This window comes from Corythoichthys intestinalis, chromosome 18 (assembly GCF_030265065.1).
Source record: "Corythoichthys intestinalis isolate RoL2023-P3 chromosome 18, ASM3026506v1, whole genome shotgun sequence".
Lineage (NCBI taxonomy): Eukaryota > Metazoa > Chordata > Actinopteri > Syngnathiformes > Syngnathidae > Corythoichthys > Corythoichthys intestinalis.
In genome coordinates this window covers 42515815-42535055 of record NC_080412.1, presented here as the reverse complement: position 1 = coordinate 42535055, position 19241 = coordinate 42515815, and the positions used below count along the sequence as shown (strand labels likewise).

The 19241-nt window shown below is 41.4% G+C and overlaps 1 protein-coding gene across 1 annotated transcript in view; it reads right to left on the bottom strand.

The window, feature by feature from the left end:
• Positions 1-19241, bottom strand: part of LOC130906162 (rho GTPase-activating protein 26-like) — a 164496-nt gene extending 145255 nt beyond the window's left edge. Inside the window, exons 1-2 of the mRNA XM_057820146.1 lie at positions 18943-19241; positions 18579-18839 (exon numbers count right to left, since the gene is read on the bottom strand). Coding sequence (XP_057676129.1) covers positions 18579-18732 — 154 coding nt within the window. The 5' untranslated portion in view covers positions 18733-18839; positions 18943-19241. The remainder of the gene's footprint in view (positions 1-18578; positions 18840-18942) is intronic.

Here is a 19241-nt window from a genome sequence, read left to right as displayed (position 1 = left end):
TATGTTTAGTGAACCTGGATAGCGTGCTAAGCTAACGTTGTTGCTAATGCAATGCTTGTGTACTTTTATTTTGTAGTTTTACGACGGTCTAAAGAGGACAATGGTTTGAGGCCATTTTATTAATAAATCAGATGAAAAAGGAAGAAGAATTATTAAGGCGTCGTTCACTAGCTGTCTAGCTTTGGAAAAAGTAGACGCTTCGGAGTGAGGACAGCACAGACAGATTTAAATGACAGTAGAGTGAAATGCCCACTACAGTCCTTATGTACCGTATGTTGAATGTATTTATCCATCTTGTGTCTTATCTTTCCATTCCAACAATTTATTTTACAGAATATATATATAATTTACAGAAAAATATGGCATATTTTATAGACCGTTTGAATTGCGATTAATTGCGATTAATTACGATTAATTAATTTTTAAGCTGTAATTAACTCGATTAAAAATTTTAATCGTTTGACAGCCCTTATATATATATATATATATATATATATATATATTAACCGATTTTTTTTTTTTTTTTTATTGACACGGCCACGTTGTGTTGAAGAAACGTATGCGGCGACCCGTTGCCGACCATTACGGTACATGACGTCACCATTTTGTTTCGGTAATACACTCTAATCGGCCGAATGATTTCATGTGTGTTAAATTTTGCTTTTTTCACTCTTCATAAAGCACAGAATTTAGTTTCTTGAACTCATTTGAGTCAACGTTTATTGCAGCTCCGCAACTCGGACCATAACAAACGTAAACACACAGACTTCCTGTGTCCGTCAACTATATCTGTCCCTCGGGAAACTCAAACCCAAATAACAATAGTTCCTACTGTTACTGTCATGTTGACAGCGATGAGCTTTCACGGATTTCCGACTTACGTGCTCACTTTCATTTTACCGTATCAATCCATGGAAGAAACATTTATTCATCATGATGAAATGAGCAAGTTATACAGCAGCCTTTAAAAGAAAAGTCACATCTGTTTTGTTTTCTCCTAGATTCTGGTAAGTTGGAGAAGTTGTCAAATCATATTATTACTGTAAATATTGTCAGTTTATGGTAATGTTTTGAACTACCGATGTGCTATGCTTGTGCTGTGTTTCACCAGTCAGTAAAATGACATTTCTGTATCTGTACACGAGCTGTTTTCTTGTATTCTTCTATTTATTGGTGCTAAAATTAGGGTGCGCGTTATAAACCGGTACAATAATTTTCCCTAGATTTTACAAGTAAATTTGGGGTGTACATTATACACGGATGTGCCTTATATTCGGGAAATTACGGTAATCATTTCTTCTGTTACTGTTCCAGTTGGTTCATTAATTGCTAGTTATGGTATTTGGTTACACTTTATTGGACAGTGGCGCCATAAGACTATCATAATTATGACATGACAATGCCATGAGCATTAATGGACGCTTATGATTGATGACATTTTGTGTCATTCAGCAAATTATGAATTTTGAATGGATGTAAATCATCCAAGCTGGACATAAATGGAGTTAGAGACATATTTTGCTGGATGGCACTTAATGAAATCTGTCATAAGCATTCAGTAATGCCCGTGATAGTGTCATGTCACAGTTATGACAGTGTTATGACGCCGCTGTCAAATAAAGTGTTCCCTAAGCCGCAGCTGTCCCCACTGTACAGATAACACTTTATTTGACAGCGGCATCATACGACTGTCATAAGGCCAAATGAACCACCATGAAGCTTTGCAGCCAAATGGTTCATTGCTTCAAGAAGCTTCATTTGGCCATCACTGCTCCCTTGAGGGAGGCAATAACCCTCTGCTGCCACCTGATGTCAACGCTGTTGTTGTCCAACATGCCTCCTAACATGCATTGCGGCGCGACAGATGTAAATAACAATCAAAATTCATGTTATATGCTAAATATTTCTTTAGTTATTGTTCCAGTCTTTTCATTAATTGCTAGTTATTATGGGTGTAACGGTACACAAAAATCTCGGTTCGGTACGTACCTCGGTTTTGAGGTCACGGTTCGGTTCATTTTCGGTAAAGTAAGAAAACAAAATGCAAAATATAAATGAGCTAGTTGTTTATTACACACCTTTGCTTTCAACAATAGGAACATTAGATTATACAAAGCTAGAATTCTGCTCAAAAAGTAGCCGGTATTTAAAGACAATCCAAAAACAATTTGCCTTTCAGACCCTGCGTATTGGTCAGCTTTCTTTCTGAAAGAAAGAAGAAAAAAGAAGTCCTGTGCTAAAGAGAAAAGCAATCCCAATGACAAAGATTTTAACATGTATTTTACAGATGAAATGCCTCAATGAATCTTTTTTTTTTCTTATGAACAGTTTTCAAAAGCTTTATTGGTGGATTTTCTCAAATTAAAGCGCCACACAGAAATTAATAAATTTAATTGTGTAAGCAGGATCTGTGTATTATTCTTATAATTTAATTACAGGTGTTTTAGCTCATTTCATTTCATTTAAATGGGCTATTATCTATTTTATTATGTGTTTATATTTTACAAATGTGTTGTAGTATTCATTTATGTTGTATATTTTATGTTGTATAACTTTAGTTCCTGTGTGAATATTAGTTCCTACTTGTTTTGTAGGAGGGTTTTGTATTGAACACGGGGCCGTGTTGGTCATTATGATAGCAGAGAAGACAGCAGTAAATCAACAAAGACAAGTCAACTGTGCCCCGATCTACCACTCAAGAGATCTATGGACTCAAAAAGTAGATTACGATTGCATATTAGTTTGAAAATCGACCGGATCCACCGTATTTTTACACGAGTGACTTCCGGTCTGCCCGATCCTAGCTAGTAGTATTGACGCAGGAGGGCCGTGTCTCGCGTCAAATAATAAACTCTGCCATTCTTTTCGCGTGCGTCGCGTTGAGCCGCTTCTGGGACGCATAACACGCGGCCGCACTGCGACTGGTGTGCATTGGCTGATTGACTTTAAATCCCGCGTTTCACTGCGTTCTCGCGGCGGCCACGTTGTCGCACCGTTGACGTTTCTGGGTTATACTGTCGTACCGTGTTGGTCCTCATTATAGTAGAGAAGACGGAGTAAATATAATCTACACAAAGAAACTGTAACCCGATCGACTCACAGCCTCGAAAAGTAAGGGTTACATTACATCAGAAACTCGTTCGGTACGCCTCCGTTCCGAACCGAGCACCACGTACCGAAACGCTTCAATACAAGTACATGTACCGTTACACCCTTACTAGTTATGTTATTTTGTAACACTTAATTTGACAGTGGCACCATAAGACTATGATTACAGACTCATAATTATGACATGACACTGCCATGAGCATTAATGAATGCTTATAACAGATGTCAGTTAGCGTTATCCGGCAAATTATCTTACTTTTGAAGAGATGTAAAAGATCTGAGCTGGACATAAATGGAGTCAGTGACATAATTCATAATGTTATGAATGGCCATAATTAACCCAAATAAATCGACAAATAAACCGCACTGGACTATAAGCCGCAGGATTCAAAATGAAGGAAAAAAAGTAGCTGCTTATAGGCTGAAAATTACGGTACGTATAAATGCCCTCAAAACAGGGAAGACTGGCTGCGAATGCGCTGTTTCAGTGTCATTAACGATCCACAGCCACCCAGTGATTTGCAGAGCATTACCTTATTTTTTCCCAGTTTGAGTGACACTCAAATGAGCAGGATTAAAAGTATTTTTTTCTCTGGCATGTTCACTGTTACCACCTGAGACGTGTGAGCCTCAAGTTCCCACACGGATCTGAGACAGGTCCAGGACCATGACAGCCTGGAGCTTGTAAAACCGGCTCCTCTCCGTTTACTTTTGAAAGCTTTGATGTGGGATGCAGATGATTATTCTAAATTTAACATGCGTCTACATGTGCGTCTGGGAACATGCGCGCCATTGTTTTATTTCTGCTAAGCCTCACCTGTGGAGCACCTTGTACACATGGGAATAGTGCAGCAAGTCTGGGCAGTCTGTTCTAAATAAACCTGAGGTTTTTTTTTTTTTTTTTTTTTTTAATTGCTTTTCCCTTTTTAGATGCTTTCAAATGCGAGCCACACCTTTTCACTACTGAGAGCTTCGAGTTCATCATCGCACACTCGTCTTGAATGTGCGCCTGCGAGGCTGAGAGGCAAATGGAGACCTCAGGCCACAGATTCCCTTTTAAGAGGTTCAGAGGGTGAAATAAATCACCACTGGCTTCCTCTGCTTTGTTTTTTTCCCCTCTGATGGCCACCGCGCTATCACGTCAGTATAGTCTGGGAGACAGTTCTCACAACAATTAAGGAGGATTAGACAAGTGATGCACTATAATTACATGAATTTTGTACGAAGGTTAGCGCGAGATTAATTTTGGAAGATTCTTTCATTTTTCTTGATTGGGTTCTACAAAGAAAATACCTGGCCGTTGGTTTCACTATTCTTCAGTCTGCAAGAGAACTCCAGCTTGGGAAAAAGATTTATTTCCCAGGTGCACCTTATCGTGCGAAAATTATGGTACTTATAATAGGCACTTTAACGCACAACCAGACTGAATTAATACAAATTTCTTTATTGTATTATATATTATAAATGGAAAAAGGTAGAGCTTGGGAATCTTTGGGCACCTAACGATTCGATTACGATTACGATTCAGAGGCTCCGATTCGATTATAAAACGATTATTGATGCACCTCCCTCCTTTTTTTTTTTTTTTTTTTTTTAATGTTTTGTACATTAGTTCCAAAATTGTTCAAAAATCCTTTCAGGCTAAACCAAACTACTATTTGAGTATCCAATTAGCATATAACAGTAAACAAATATACAAAAATAACAGTAAATAAAATACTCCAGTCCCCATTCTGTATCAGCAGCTTTAAACTACATTCAATTAATTTAATGTTGTGAATCAACTGTTACAGTTGTTAAAATTGCTCCCGTTATCCATAATTTCCCTTCTGTCTACTTTTGTCAAAGTTTTAAAACTATTTCATCATTTAAAGATAGATTCAAGACAAGATTCTGCCGATTTAGGAGTATTTTAGAGAAAAAGTTAATTAGGTTCGCTACAACAGCCTTCTAGAGAAGTCTCTGCTTTAGTACTGCTTTAAGATGGCGGCTGTTTACTAACGCCGGAAAGTCTGTCATTTCGCATCTCGGTTCAATAATAGATGTTCTAACACCGCCTTCGTCTGTCAATTTGCATCTAGTCCTACGTATATGTGATATCTACTGTAGCCCTATGTTTGTAGCAACTGGGCGTTGTTTGTAGCGGCTGTCGGCCGCAGTCAGGTATGATTGTTTTTTTTTTTATCTAGCGGCATGAGTTGAGCATGATATTTACTCTCGGTCCGTTCCTCATTGAGTCCCAAAGACGGCGCTGACTGTGTTTTACTTCCGTTTTACCTGGTATAATTAAAAAATTGGAATTTGGATGTTTGTGAATCGTTCTCCAATCTTCCATGGCCGAATCGCAAATAATCTAAGGATCGTAAATTTCGCAGGCCTCTAGAAAATAGGCCTGCAAGCAGGACTGAAGGGGCCCTCGCAGTTTGGCGCAACTCGGACAGCACGCAGTTCAGGGTGGTGGCAGATCGTCTCATGAGAAACTAACATGAGCTCGAAACTCACCTCTCTTTTTTTTTTTTTTTTTTTTAAGAATAGAATAGCCCTTTATTGTCATTATACGGTTGTAAAATAAAATTGTGGAGCATCTCCCTTTACAGTGCAGGACAAGTAAAAAAATCTTGAAGGTGGCTTGCAAGATTAAAAGTATAAAATCTAAATAAATATAAAATTATGTATGAGGTAGTCTTATGTTCAGGCAGCGCAAATAATTGAAGTAGCAGCAGTTGACAGTCAAGGCATTGAATATTGCACAAGGAAAAATCTTGAAAGTGGCTTGCAAGAATAAAAGTATAAAATCTAAATAAATATAAAACATGTATGAGGTAGTCCTATGTACAGGCAGTGCAAATAATTGAAGTGAAGTAGCAGCAGTTGACAGTGAAGTCATTCACTGCAGATTAATATTGCACGTAAATACGTATTGCACATAGAATAGATTTTGTAGATATTTTTGTGTGGAACCTCTTTTATGTTGTGGGAATGGCTGACAGAGATGGTTTTGTATATCCTGAGATGAAAATACATTCAGACACCTAGGTGAAAAAACCCCAATTGAAGATGGTCCTACAAAAAAGGAGGGGCTACTGAGCTGTGCTGCCACACCCTTATTCAAAAGCAAAATGAATCTTCTAATTGGGCCAATTCGATTTGATTTCAACTGTATTATTTTTCCATATTTTTATTAGGATAATAACATGTATTCTTTAGTTCATATTTTCCATAATACATTCTCATGCAAGTTTTGTGTGAATTTACTATTTTGATTTCCTGAAAATGAATTAAAAGGCCATTTTTTTCTGTTATATAATATGAGTTAATTATATATTTCTAAATAATAATTTTGTCATTATGTTAATTTTATTGTTGGTATTCAAGTAGCAAAAATACGTGAAACTAGCAGACATGAACAAAAATAATAAAGTCAGTGTACCGACTGATTCTGAGCAGAAATGAAATGAATAAAAGAAAAAAAGAGTTCACATTTTATTTGACTGTGGGTTCATAAGACATGTCATAACTAAGCCTGCAAGCAGGACTGAACGGGCCCTTGAATTTTGGCGCAACTTGGACGTCACGCAACTCGGACGGCACGCAGCTCAGGGTGGTGGCAGATCGTCCCCCTATCATTATCTCATGAGAAACAAACATGTGTACGAAAACGTCTTTTGTGTTCTGGGCATGGCTGACAAAGATGTTTTTGCATATCCTGAGATGACAAATAGTCACACACCTAGGTGAAGAAAAACTGTTGAACGGGGTCCTACAAAAAAGGAGTTAATACCTGGCTGTGCAGCCACGCCCTTAATTCAAAATCAAAATAAATCTACTAATTGGGCCAATTCGACCAAGTGCGCCACATTTTGTGGCTCACAAGCTGCCTAAGTCCCTGAAAAAACGTACTTCCTTTTAATGGCGGACAAAGGGCAACAGACAGAGACATGTGGACATGGGCCTTAAAATATAGTATTACAAAAATACTTGTAACTACAATGAACAAACTGAAAAGTACTTGACATGTATAAGTAAAATGAGTGACTTTTTGTTCCCACTAGTTGGCGCTGCAGAGTTAATGCAAATGACCCCTACAGAACCCTTCAGGGTATGACTCTCACCAAGCACAGGACGTTTGGCACAGATATGTTGTATGTCTGCCAAGTTATGACTGTTCAAAATTTGTGGTGAGACAAAATGGCGATGGTCATTTTCACTTTCCTATTTGGACCCCTCCGCTTTAACGAAACCTCAATATTTATCATCAGAAACCTGAATACATGTCTTAAAGCTCCCCTGATGTGGGTTTGAGGGCAATTGATTTTTTTCCCTGGGAGGAGGAGCCTGTCTAGTAAAAAAAAAAAAAAAATGTGTTTCCTGTTCCCAGCAGGGTCCGCCTGGCCTAATGGGTAATATTTCAATGCAGTCGTGTTCAGGCTGGGATACCTCACTTACATGCCAGATATTTAAAAGATTGAACCTTGTTTCAGGCAGTTATTTGTAATTTACTTGAATTTGGCATGTTGCCAAAAAAATGGCCAACTTTGACACCCCGCCCAGGACAGGCCCGTGAATGAAAATTCACCATTTTGATAACTTGAGATCTCATATGTCTCATGAACAGCCTTACCAATTTTGAGGAGGATCCAACTAACTCACTAGGTGCCAATGTCTCAGATATGCACCCTGTAACTCGATATAAATTTCACACTGGATCCACTTGGTGCTCAAATTAAAGCTTTGGTCAGCTTCCAAATTGTTCAAACCACTGTGTTTTTTTAATGACTTTTGGGGCTTTTTGGGTTGAAACCACAAGCAAATTGAAAGCATAAATAGACTAAAGAGGTAAGTAGAATAGGGAGGGAAACGATATGTACATATAATCATTTTCCCAGGTTTGCCAGACCTTTCCTGTCAACTGACTTGTGGTAAACGTTCATATTGAAACAGCTGAAAATGTGAACTCGCGATTTCACGATATAACTCACTAGCTACCTGTCGTATAAGTTGATTTTTACACAGGAAGTAAAAGTGCAACTGCATAATTTTCATGACCAATCAGAAGCGAGCAGCCACCCAGCAGTGCAGCGCTGAATTGAAAGGCAATCATCCTCCGGGCTAAGTCACACAATTACACTTTATTTCACCCCTGTGGAAATATTTCTTCAGCCAATCCGTGTGCCCAGGCATTTCTGAGTCATTTTTAAGCGGTTGCTGTGGTAACAAGGCCGGCGTGAGTAGCCGTGTGCGCTGAAACGAGAACACATGCGAGTAATACTGAGTCACTGTCATCACGGCGTGTAACTCAATGAGTCCACATGATGAAATATTTAAGGCAAAGTATGACTTGGGAAAAGAGTGCAAAATGTGCTGTGAATTGGAATGAGTTTATCACTTGTAGCCGTCCAATCCATTTGAAGTGGGAGGGTGGCAGCGAATGAACATTCGTTCATTCGCTGCCATCCCTCCCACTTCAAACGATTGGACGTCTATGGCGGTCAATGGCAGGGAATACCAGGTAATGAGTTAATTTAAATGAATACCACCAAACGAATAGGAAGTGACTCAAAATCAACAGGACAAAACATGTACAGCGGGGCAAATAAGTATTTAGTCGACCACTAATTGTGCAAGTTCTCCCACTTGAAAATATTAGAGAGGCCTGTAATTGTCAACATGGGTAAACCTCAACCATGAGAGACAGAATGTGAAAAAAAAAAAAAAACAGAAAATCACATTGTTTGATTTTTAAAGAATTTATTTGCAAATCGTGGTGGAAAATAAGTATTTGGTCAATTCCAAAAGTTCATCTCAATACTTTGTTACGTACCTTTTGTTGGCTATAATGGAGGCCAAACGTTTTCTGTAACTCTTCACAAGCTTTTCAAACACGGTTGCTTGTATTTTGGCCCATTCCTCAATGCAGATGTCCTCTAGAGCAGTGATGTTTTGGGGCTGTTGTTGGGCAACACGGACTTTCAACTCCCTCCACAGATTTTCTATGGGGTTGAGATCTGGAGACTGGCTAGGCCACTCCAGGACCTTGAAATGCTTCTTAAAAAGCCACTCCTTTGTTGCCCTGGCTGTGTGTTTGGGATCATTGTCATGCTGAAAGACCCAGCCACGTCTCATCTTCAATGCCCTTGCTGTTGGAAGGAAATTTTCACTCAAAATCTCTCGATACGTGGCCCCATCATTCTTTCCTTTACACAGATCAGTCGTCCTGGTCCCTTTGCAGAAAAACAGCCCCAAAGCATGATGTTTCCACCTCCATGCTTCACAGTGGGTATGGTGTTCTTCGGATGCAATTGAGTATCCTTTCTCCTCTAAACACGAGAACCTGTGTTTCTACCAAAAATTTCTATTTTGGTTTCATCCTGCCATAACACATTCTCCCAGTCCTCTTCTGAATCATCCAAATGCTCTCTTGCGAACCACAGGCGAGCCTGGACATGTACTGGCTTCAGCAGGGGGACACGTCTGGCAGTGCAGGATTTGAGTCCCTTGCGGCGCACTGTGTTACTGATAGTAGCCTTTGTTACTATGGTCCGAGCTCTCTGTAGGTCATTCACTAGGTCCTTCTGTGTGGTTCTGGGTTTTTTGCTCACCGTTCTTGTTATCATTTTGACGCCACGGGGTGAGATCTTGCATGGAGCCCCAGATCGAGGGAGAATATCAGCGGTCTTGTATGTCTTCCATTTTCTAATAATTGCTCCCACAGTTGATTTCTTTACACCAAGCGTTTTACCTATTACAGATTCAGTCTTACCAGCCTGGTGCAGGTCTACAATTTTGTCTCTGGTGTCCTTCGACAGCTCTTTGGTCTTGGCCATCGTGGAGTTTGGAGTGTGACTGACTGAGCTTGTGGACAGGTGTCTTTTACACCGATAATGAGTTAAAAGCATGTGCTATTAATACAGGAAACGAGTGGAGCCTCGTTAGACCTCGTTAGAAGAAGTTAAACCTCTTTGACAGCCAGAAATCTTGCTTGTTTGTAGGTGACCAAATACTTATTTTCCACTCTAATTAGGAAATAAATTCTTTAAAAATCAAACAATGTGATTTTCTGGGGGTTTTTTTCCACATTCTGTCTCTCATGGTTGAGGTTTACCCAGGTTGACAATTACAGGCCTCTCTAATCTTTTCAAGTAGGAGAACTTGCACCATTGGTGGTGGTTGACTAAATACTTATTTGCCCCACTATATAAGCTAATGTAGGGACAAATATTGACAACCGCGTTCACATTTTGAAATACTTTCCAAATCAAAGACGCCACACCCATTCATGCTAGGAATTTGCCATTCTGATCCACTTCTTGTATTTACAGTACGTGTGTGTGCACAATTGCAAAGCAACAATAGCACCAGGGCAGAGCTCAGTCATGCCCTATTTTCCTTCTCCTGCAGAGTACGTCACAGCTTGAGGAAGACCCCCAACCCCCACTGTGCTCCATTGCAATGACACACATTATACAGAATACGCACATACCTATGAAAAATGATGCTCCTCCCACGGGAGACAAAATATCTTCAGAACTTACTTCAAACGGAATATTCATATTTCACATCTTGCTGCATTCACAGAAAAGCACACCCCCTCCACAACCTAGATTCCATACTCCAAAGGCTAAAACTAAAATAATAAGGCCATGGTGTTCTATTTTCTCTTTTTCCATCTGGCACATACTACCGAGGAGGACCTTTGAAAATACAGTCGGACTCCCTACATCCACCATAATTGACAATTAGTTATGGTGCAGTGTGCGTGGGTGTGTGCCAGGCCGTCATCTATCAACCCGGTTGACAGTCGCGCGACACAACCGCTGCTATTAGCTTCCATATAACTCATCGACAGCACGGTGGGTGGCTCCGGAAAAACAATGGCGTAATGTAAAGGGGGCAGATGACAGGAGGGCAAAAGGGCGCAGTAGAAAAGAATTCCCATTCTGCACTGAGTCATTCACACGCAAGCGCTAATGTTAAAGGCTCGGTTTTGAAGTCAGAGTAGAGGGCAAAAAGGCAAGGCCATTATCAAGACAGTGCTAATGGTCGGATGCAGGGCTGTTTTCAAGCAACCACAGGTTTCATGCACAAGCCGCAAAAATACATGAATGTAGACACGCCGCGTACTGTAATTGAGGCTGTCAAAACTGACTGTAGTCATTATAGAGCCTGGTGTACAGTACAGTGGTACCTCTACATACGAAGTTAAACCATTCCAGGACCTTGTTTGTAAGTCGAAATGGTCGTATGTTGAGCAGGATTTTCCCTGTAATTGTCAACATGGCTAAACCTCAACCATGACAGACAGAATGTGGAAAAAAAAACAACAGAAAATCACATTGTTTGATTTTTAAAGAATTTATATGCAAATCATGGTGGAAAATAAGTATTTGGTCAATACCAAAAGTTCATCTCAATACTTTATTATGTACCCTTTGTTGGCAATAGCGGAGGCCAAACGTTTTCTGTAACTCTTCACAAGCTTTTCACACACTGTTGCTGGTATTTAAGCCCATTCCTCCACGCAGATCTCCTCTAGAGCAATGATGTTTTGGGGCTGTCATTGGGCAACACGGACGTTCAACTACCTCGACAGATTTTCTATGGGGTTGAGATCTGGAGACTGGCTAGGCCACTCCAAGACCTTGAAATGCTTCTTACGAAGCCACTCCTTTGTTGCCCTGGCTGTGTGTTTGGGATCATTGTCATGTTGAAAGACCCAGCCACGTCTCATCTTCAATGCCCTTGCTGATGGAAGGAGATTTTTACTCAAACTCTCTCGATACATGGCCCCATTCATTCTTTTCTTTACACAGATCAGTCGTCCTGGTCCTTTTGCAGAAAATCAGCCACAAAGCATGATGTTTCCACTCCCATGCTTCACAGTGGGTATAGTGTTCTTCGGATGCAATTGAGTATTTTTTCTTCTCCAAACACGAGAACCTGTGTTTCTACCAAAAAGTTCTATTTTGATTTCATCTGACAATAACACATTCTCCCAGTCCTATTCTGAATTATCCAAATGCTCTCTAGCGCACCACAGACGAGCCTGGACGTGTACTGGCTTCAGCAGGGGGACACGTCTGGCAGTGCAGGATTTGAGTCCCTGGCGGCGCATTGTGTTACTGATGGTAGCCTTTGTTACTGTGGTCCCAGTTCTCTGTAGGTCATTCACTAGGTCCCCCCGTGTGGTTCTGGGATTTTTGCTCACTGTTCTTGTTATCATTTTGACGACACGGGGTGAAATCATGCATGAAGCCCCAGATCAAGGGAGATTATCAGTGGTCTTGTATGTCTTCCATTTTCTAATAATTGCTCACACAGTTGATGTCTTTACACCAAGCGTTTTACCTATTGCCGAGTCAGTCTTCCCAGCCTGGTGCAGGTCCACAATTTTGTCTCTGGTGTCCTCTTTGGTCTTGGTCATAGTGGAGTTTGGAGTGTGACTGACTGAGGTTGTGGACAGGTGTCTTTTATACCGATAATGAGTTAAAACAGGTACCATTAATACAGGTAACGAGTGGAGCCTCGTTCGACCACGTTAGAAGTTAGACCTCTTTGGCAGCCAGAAATCCTGCTTGTTTGTAGGTGACCAAAAACTTATTTTCCACCATGATTTGGAAATAAATTCTTTAAAAATCAAACAATGAGATTTTCTGTTTTTTTTTCCACATTCTGTCCCTAATGGTTGAGGTTTACCCATGTTGACAATTACAGGCCTCTCTAATCTTTTCAAGTAGGAGAACTTGCACAATTGGTGGTTGACTAAATACTGATTTGCCCCACTGTATATCTTGAGGGGGTGTGTATCACTTTCACCAGCACTAATTAACTTTGAGAAGGATGGCAGGAACCCTGCCACACAAAATTAAAACTACAAATGTGGTGACTGCTTAACGGCATACGTCACTTACCCCTTTACCCATTCATTATAAAGACGGAAGTCAATGCTAACACGAGACATGTGTCGATTACCAGTTTCCGCAAAAATTTTCCGTCCTACCGTCCCTAAGGTATTAGCTATTTTATATGTCCCAAAAATGCATAGAGAAATCCCTCACTTGCAGCTGTAAGGCTCAACCCTGCCCCACCGGTTTTTGCTCAGTGTCAGTGAGTCAGCTGTGCTACACGATGGCTGGAGGAGGTGAAACTCCTGAACTTTTGCCCCCATCCAAGAAAACAAAATCGCTGGTATGGGAATACTTCGGCTACAGAAAAGTTCCAGACAAGCGCGGCTTAGAGGAGGAGGGCCAACCAACATGTAAAACATGTTTGTGGAGGGCGGCTGCCAAGGAGGCAATACCTCCAATATGATTTCGCATTTATACAAAACGTTAGTAAATACTGTCATGAATGCGTCCCACCAGCTGCAAGTGTTAACTCTAGCGTGTTTACTGTGTCTAGCGGTGATAAAACATGTGTTTTTTTTGTTCTCTCTAGAAAGTGTCGGTGTTGAGAAAGAGAGTGTGTATAATATAAACATGATAAGAGTCAAACGCACGTGTTTTTTATGGAAAATAATTCAATTATTTTTGTTCTGACGGTAATAATGTTGAGCTGTGGGTGTGGGTTTAGGCTCACCTAAAGGACTGCCTTTATTTAAATTTTATTTAGAATATTTTGTTGTTTTTTTTGTTGGATTTTAACTTTACATTATACATATGTTCCAATTTGCTAATATGTTTTGAAAAATAAAAATCCTGTTCAATGGAAGAAAGTTTTTAATTTTTTTTAAACCCAGATATCTAAAAGTACCATGTTTAAGAGCTGCAATTGCAATGATATTTTGGTTTAAGGTTATCATCCCGTCAGATTATCATACCGGCACGTGCCTGCTAACGCTTTTGCGCGAATTCTGCAAAGATGGCAGAGCAACAAAAGAGACCAAAAGTTTTTTTCTGAGCAGCAAAAAGAAAGGGCAGCTAGCAGGATATACAGAATAAACATTGGCCCAGCTTTCACCCACTCGCGTGACCAACCCACCCCAACCGAAATAGTCAGCGCTGACTAATTTTAGCCACACGCTTGCTAACTGTCATATACTATTGTTGAGCCACAACTGGATTCATTACCTTATTGCTTTTCATCCTTCACACAGCTGCTGCAAACTGAAATGTTGTCTAATCCATCTGCAGGCGACCATCATGAGTTTACGACACTATGCGGGTGTGCGCTGGTCCTAATGGGAAACGCAGTCTTCGTTAAGGTAAAACACGACCGCTTTTGTTCACCGGCGTCGCTAAAATCTACTCAAACTGAAAGTTACCAAGTGTTGCTTTAAATAAAACAAACTATCAAAAATAATAAATATTAATAACAACAACAAAAAATGATGTATAACGTGTCATTAAAAACCTAGATAAGAATAGAATATGCAATAGGTAAGAAACCCAACGCCATTTTTGTTTTCTGCTGATCAAAAGTGTTGATTTGATCCAAAATGACTGTCATTTTGTCCTTCAAAGTGTACACGTTAGCAAATATGAAGCCAAATTATTCATTGCCAATCATTTTTTCTTTTTCAAGCTATCCTAGTGTACCATCTAAAGCAACTCCAGACATCCGTATTTACATGTTGAACACGTTATTTTGAAATATTCACCGGAAGTATGTTAGCTAAGCTGCTAACTGTAAGCTTTACACACGGTTAAAAAAGTGTTCTTGTCAGTAATAGATTTTTTTTTCCCGCACTGTTTGCAAATGCTGTAAACCAGCAAGTTTTCATGTTTGAAGTGTCACCTTTTAACCGCAAGTTTGCGTTTTGGAGAAGACTGCCAATGTTTTATAGCAGGCTAAATTAGTTAGTACACTGTCTTTTTTTCCATTAGCCTCAGTGTAGCAATGCTAACGTTTTACAATGTTTAATGTAAATGTGTTTCCTTATTTTTTTTTTATGTCTGAACTTTAGTTCTATGGTGTGTTGATGACCAATTACAATGTTATGCAGAGGTGTGCTTATAATAATTTTATAGATAAATAATAGTATTTACATTGGCGGCAGAAATTTGAGGGGGTGCGAAACATTAACTTAGAAAAAAATGGAGAAGCACTGCTTTACAGCGAATTCAAGGCGTTGTCATATCACCTCATGGCAGTGCCGTGCACCCACACACACATTTAGAGCTCAAGAGTTCATAAGGAATGCACTATAGCCATATTTACAACATGTGTGCATGAACGTGCAGAGAATTACAAACTCGCGTGCTTTCCAAACTGTACTCAAACCAAGCACATTCTCAGATTTCCCGACAACACAATGGACTGGGAAGGAAATCTTCCACCCAATTGTTGTGCAATTTGCCTCCTTCATTTTCCTGAAATTGGAAACAATCATTTAATAAATCAGCAATAGCTAAAGCTACAATGTAATCAAGTGGAGGGAAACTGTACATGAAACTGCTGAAGAGCGGCAGCACCCTGCGAGAACAGCACAGAAAAGCCACAATGGTCATTCATTTTCATTTTCCAGATCTCACAATGAGCAGAAATAGAAGGATATGCATCGTCAACTGAAAGAGATGACACAGTTTAAAAAGAAAAAACGGCTGCTGACACATAGTGGAAAGTCCAAGCTTGTATTTTTGAATGGAGTGACATTCTGCTTTCACTACGTCCGATGTAAAAGAGGCTATGGACAGATATCACCTCACCCAATCGTCCCTTTATCGACAAGTAAACATGGAAATCCACTTCCATTAGCTATTAGCAGTTCATTTACAAGATGAGCTTGGTTGTAGCTCGCTCTGTTATTGACATCCAGCCAGCATGGAAGCCTTTTTACACCCTCCCGCACATACCAGCACTCAGCAGTGTGTGATACACAGAGCAAAGCACTCCCAATGTCTCCAATCTCCAGTGTTGGCTAATGAGAATCAAGGCGTTGACAGCTTGGGGAGATATTCACATTCTTACACCTTAAACATGAGAGCAAGTGCACTTGAACAAGAGGGCTAATGTGAGACTCCCACGCTCACATTAGGACAGTTTCAGCAAATACAATGCGGTTCCTTGCAAAAATGACAAACAATTGCATAAATTAACTACACTAAAATGAAAGGGAAAGTAAGAGCACAACATGGACCCGTGTAAGGTGTATGGCGTAAGGCAAACTTGAGTCAAATTTGTGACTCGAGTCGACTCGAGTCACAAATTTGATGACTCGCAATTCTACTCAGACTTGAGAAAAAAGACTCGGACTTGACTCGCTTGAGCTGGGAGGCTCAAGCTACACTCGAGTGGGCTGGGGAACAATGGTGAAGGAATTGAGTAACCAGTAACTCGACTCAACAACCTTTTGACTTTACACAACTCATCTTTACAACCTTTTGACTTGACTCAACATGATCTCGGATCTCCACTCGACTCAACTTGACATAACCTGAAGACTCACCTCGACATAACCTCGAGACCCGACTCGGCATAACCTCGAGACCCGACTCGGCATAACCTCGTGACTCGACTTAACAGAACCTCGTGACCCGATGCGACTTTACTCGACATAACCTCGTGACCCGACTCGACCTGACTCAACATAACCTCGTGACCTGACTCTAGTCAACATGATCTCGTGACCCGACTCGGCATAACTTCGTGACACGACTCGACAAACTCGTGATCCGACGCAACTTGACTTGACATGACCTCGTGACCTGACTCGACATAACCTTGTGATTCAACTCAAGTCGACATAACCTCTTGACCCGACTCAACAGAACCTCGTGACCCGACCCGACTCAACATAACCTCGTGACCTGACTCAACTCGACATAACCTTGTGACCAGACTTGACACAACTTCGTGACCCGACTCAGCAGAACCTCATGACCCGATGCAACTTGACTCGACATAACCTCGTGACACGACTCGACCTGACTCAACATAAACCTCGTGACCCGACTCGACCTGACTCAACATAACCTCGTGAACCGACTCGACATGACTCGACAGAACATCGTGAGCCGACTCGACAGAACCTTGTGACCCGACTCAGCAGAACCTCATGACCCGACGCAACTTGACTCGACATAACCTCGTGACACGACTCGACCTCACTCAACATAAACCTCGCGACCCGACTTGACCTGACTCAACATAATCTCGTGACCCGACTCGACATAACCCCATGACCTGACTCGAAATGACTCGACATGACCCGACATAAATATCCTGACCCGACTCGACAGAACCTCGTGTCCCGATTCGACATAACCTCATGAACCGACTCGATATAACCTGTGACCCGACTGACATGACTCATCATAAATTCGTGACCCAACTCAACACAACCTTGCGACTCGACTCGACCTGACTCGACATAACCTTGTGACCCGACTCGACCTGACTCAACATAACCTTGACCTGACTCAACTCGACATAACCTCGTGACCCGACTCAACATAACCTCATGACTCGACAGAACCTTGTGAGCTGACTGGACAATCTCGTGACGCGACTCGACATGACTCATCATAAATTCGTGACCTAACTCAACACAACCTTGCGACTCGACTCGACCTGACTCGACATAACCTCGTGACCCGACTCGACCTGACTCAACATAACCTTGACCTGACTCAACTCGACATAACCTCGTGACCCGACTCAACATAAACTCATGACTCGACAGAAGCTTGTGAGCTGACTGGACAATCTCGTGACCCGACTCGACACACAGTGGGGAGAAGAAGTATTTGATAACCTCGTGACCCGACTCAACTCGACATAACCCCGTGACCTGACTCGAAATGACTCGACATGACCCGATATAAATATCCTGACCCGACTTGACAGAACCTCGTGTAACGATTCGACATAACCTCATGAACCGACTCGATATAACCTCTTGACCAGACTCGACATGACTCGACATAAATTCGTGACCCGACTCGACATAACCTTGTGACCCGACTCAACATAACCTTGTGACTCGACTCGACCTGACTCGACATAACCTTGTGACCCGACTCCACCTGACTCAACATAACCTCGTGCTCCGACTCAACTCGACATAACCTCGTGACCCGACTTGACATAACCTCATGACACGACTCGACATAACCTCATGACCCAACTCGACATGACTCGACATAATCTCGTGACTCGACTCCACATGACTCGACATAACCTCGTGACTCGACTCGACGTAACCTCGTGACTCGACGTAACCTCGTGACTCGACTCGACATAACCTCGTGACTTGACTCGACCTTCCCACAACAGGTAAGACTCAGGACTTGCGACTCGGATCATTGTGACTCGTGTAATTGTCTGGCGTGAGGTTCCCCTGGCTGGAAAGTTCATTTTATGTCATTGTATTTTTTTAAATCTGTTTATGGACTGTCAAATACTGCTTCTGACAAACTAATTTTCCTCAGCAAGAATCATATTGGCTGAGTGTCAGAAGTGTAGTTAATATGGACATTCACAAAAAAAAAAAAAAAGTTGTGTACACTGCAATGTGCTGTCATTCAACTTACTTTTGAGCGCCAGAATGAGCGCTTTGCCGTCCTTGATGAGCTCCTTTATGAACTTGCTGGTCTTGTCCAGCTCCAGCTCATGGGACTTGAGTCTCTCCCTGAACTGCGGACTATCCAGGTAACAGTCACTAAACTCCAAGGCAGGCAGTCCCATCTTCGCCCCCTGCCTGCACACACAAGCTGCTGGGATGGCTACAAAAAAAGCTCCGAGGAGGACACCCGGAGGAACCAAAGGATCCCTGACGTGGACTGCTATAGTGGCTATTAAGGAGATGCAAAAATCCGATTACAATACAGTACATGTAAACAACGTGTGAGATGTTATCCACTGTATATGCAATGTTATCCAAAAGGGAAGCATTACCTGCATAACCTTGCGTTGTCTCCTGCAAAACCTCAGTTCAAGCGTTTTCTTGAGTAGGGCACCAGCGCAACATGCGAAAAGTTCTCAGAATAAATCCAATGTGGCAATATAGCGTCCAGATGCTTATGAAAACCGGTGCTGCATTCCTGTCGACCGAGTCATGCCGGAGCGGACAGTCCTACGGGGGAGATGATGAGGGCGGGAGGCAGGCTGCCAATACAATAAGCGACTGAAAGCCGTAGAAATGTGGACTACTCGCAGAAGGGCTTCGCTTCGACAGCTCGCGGTCAACCTACCGC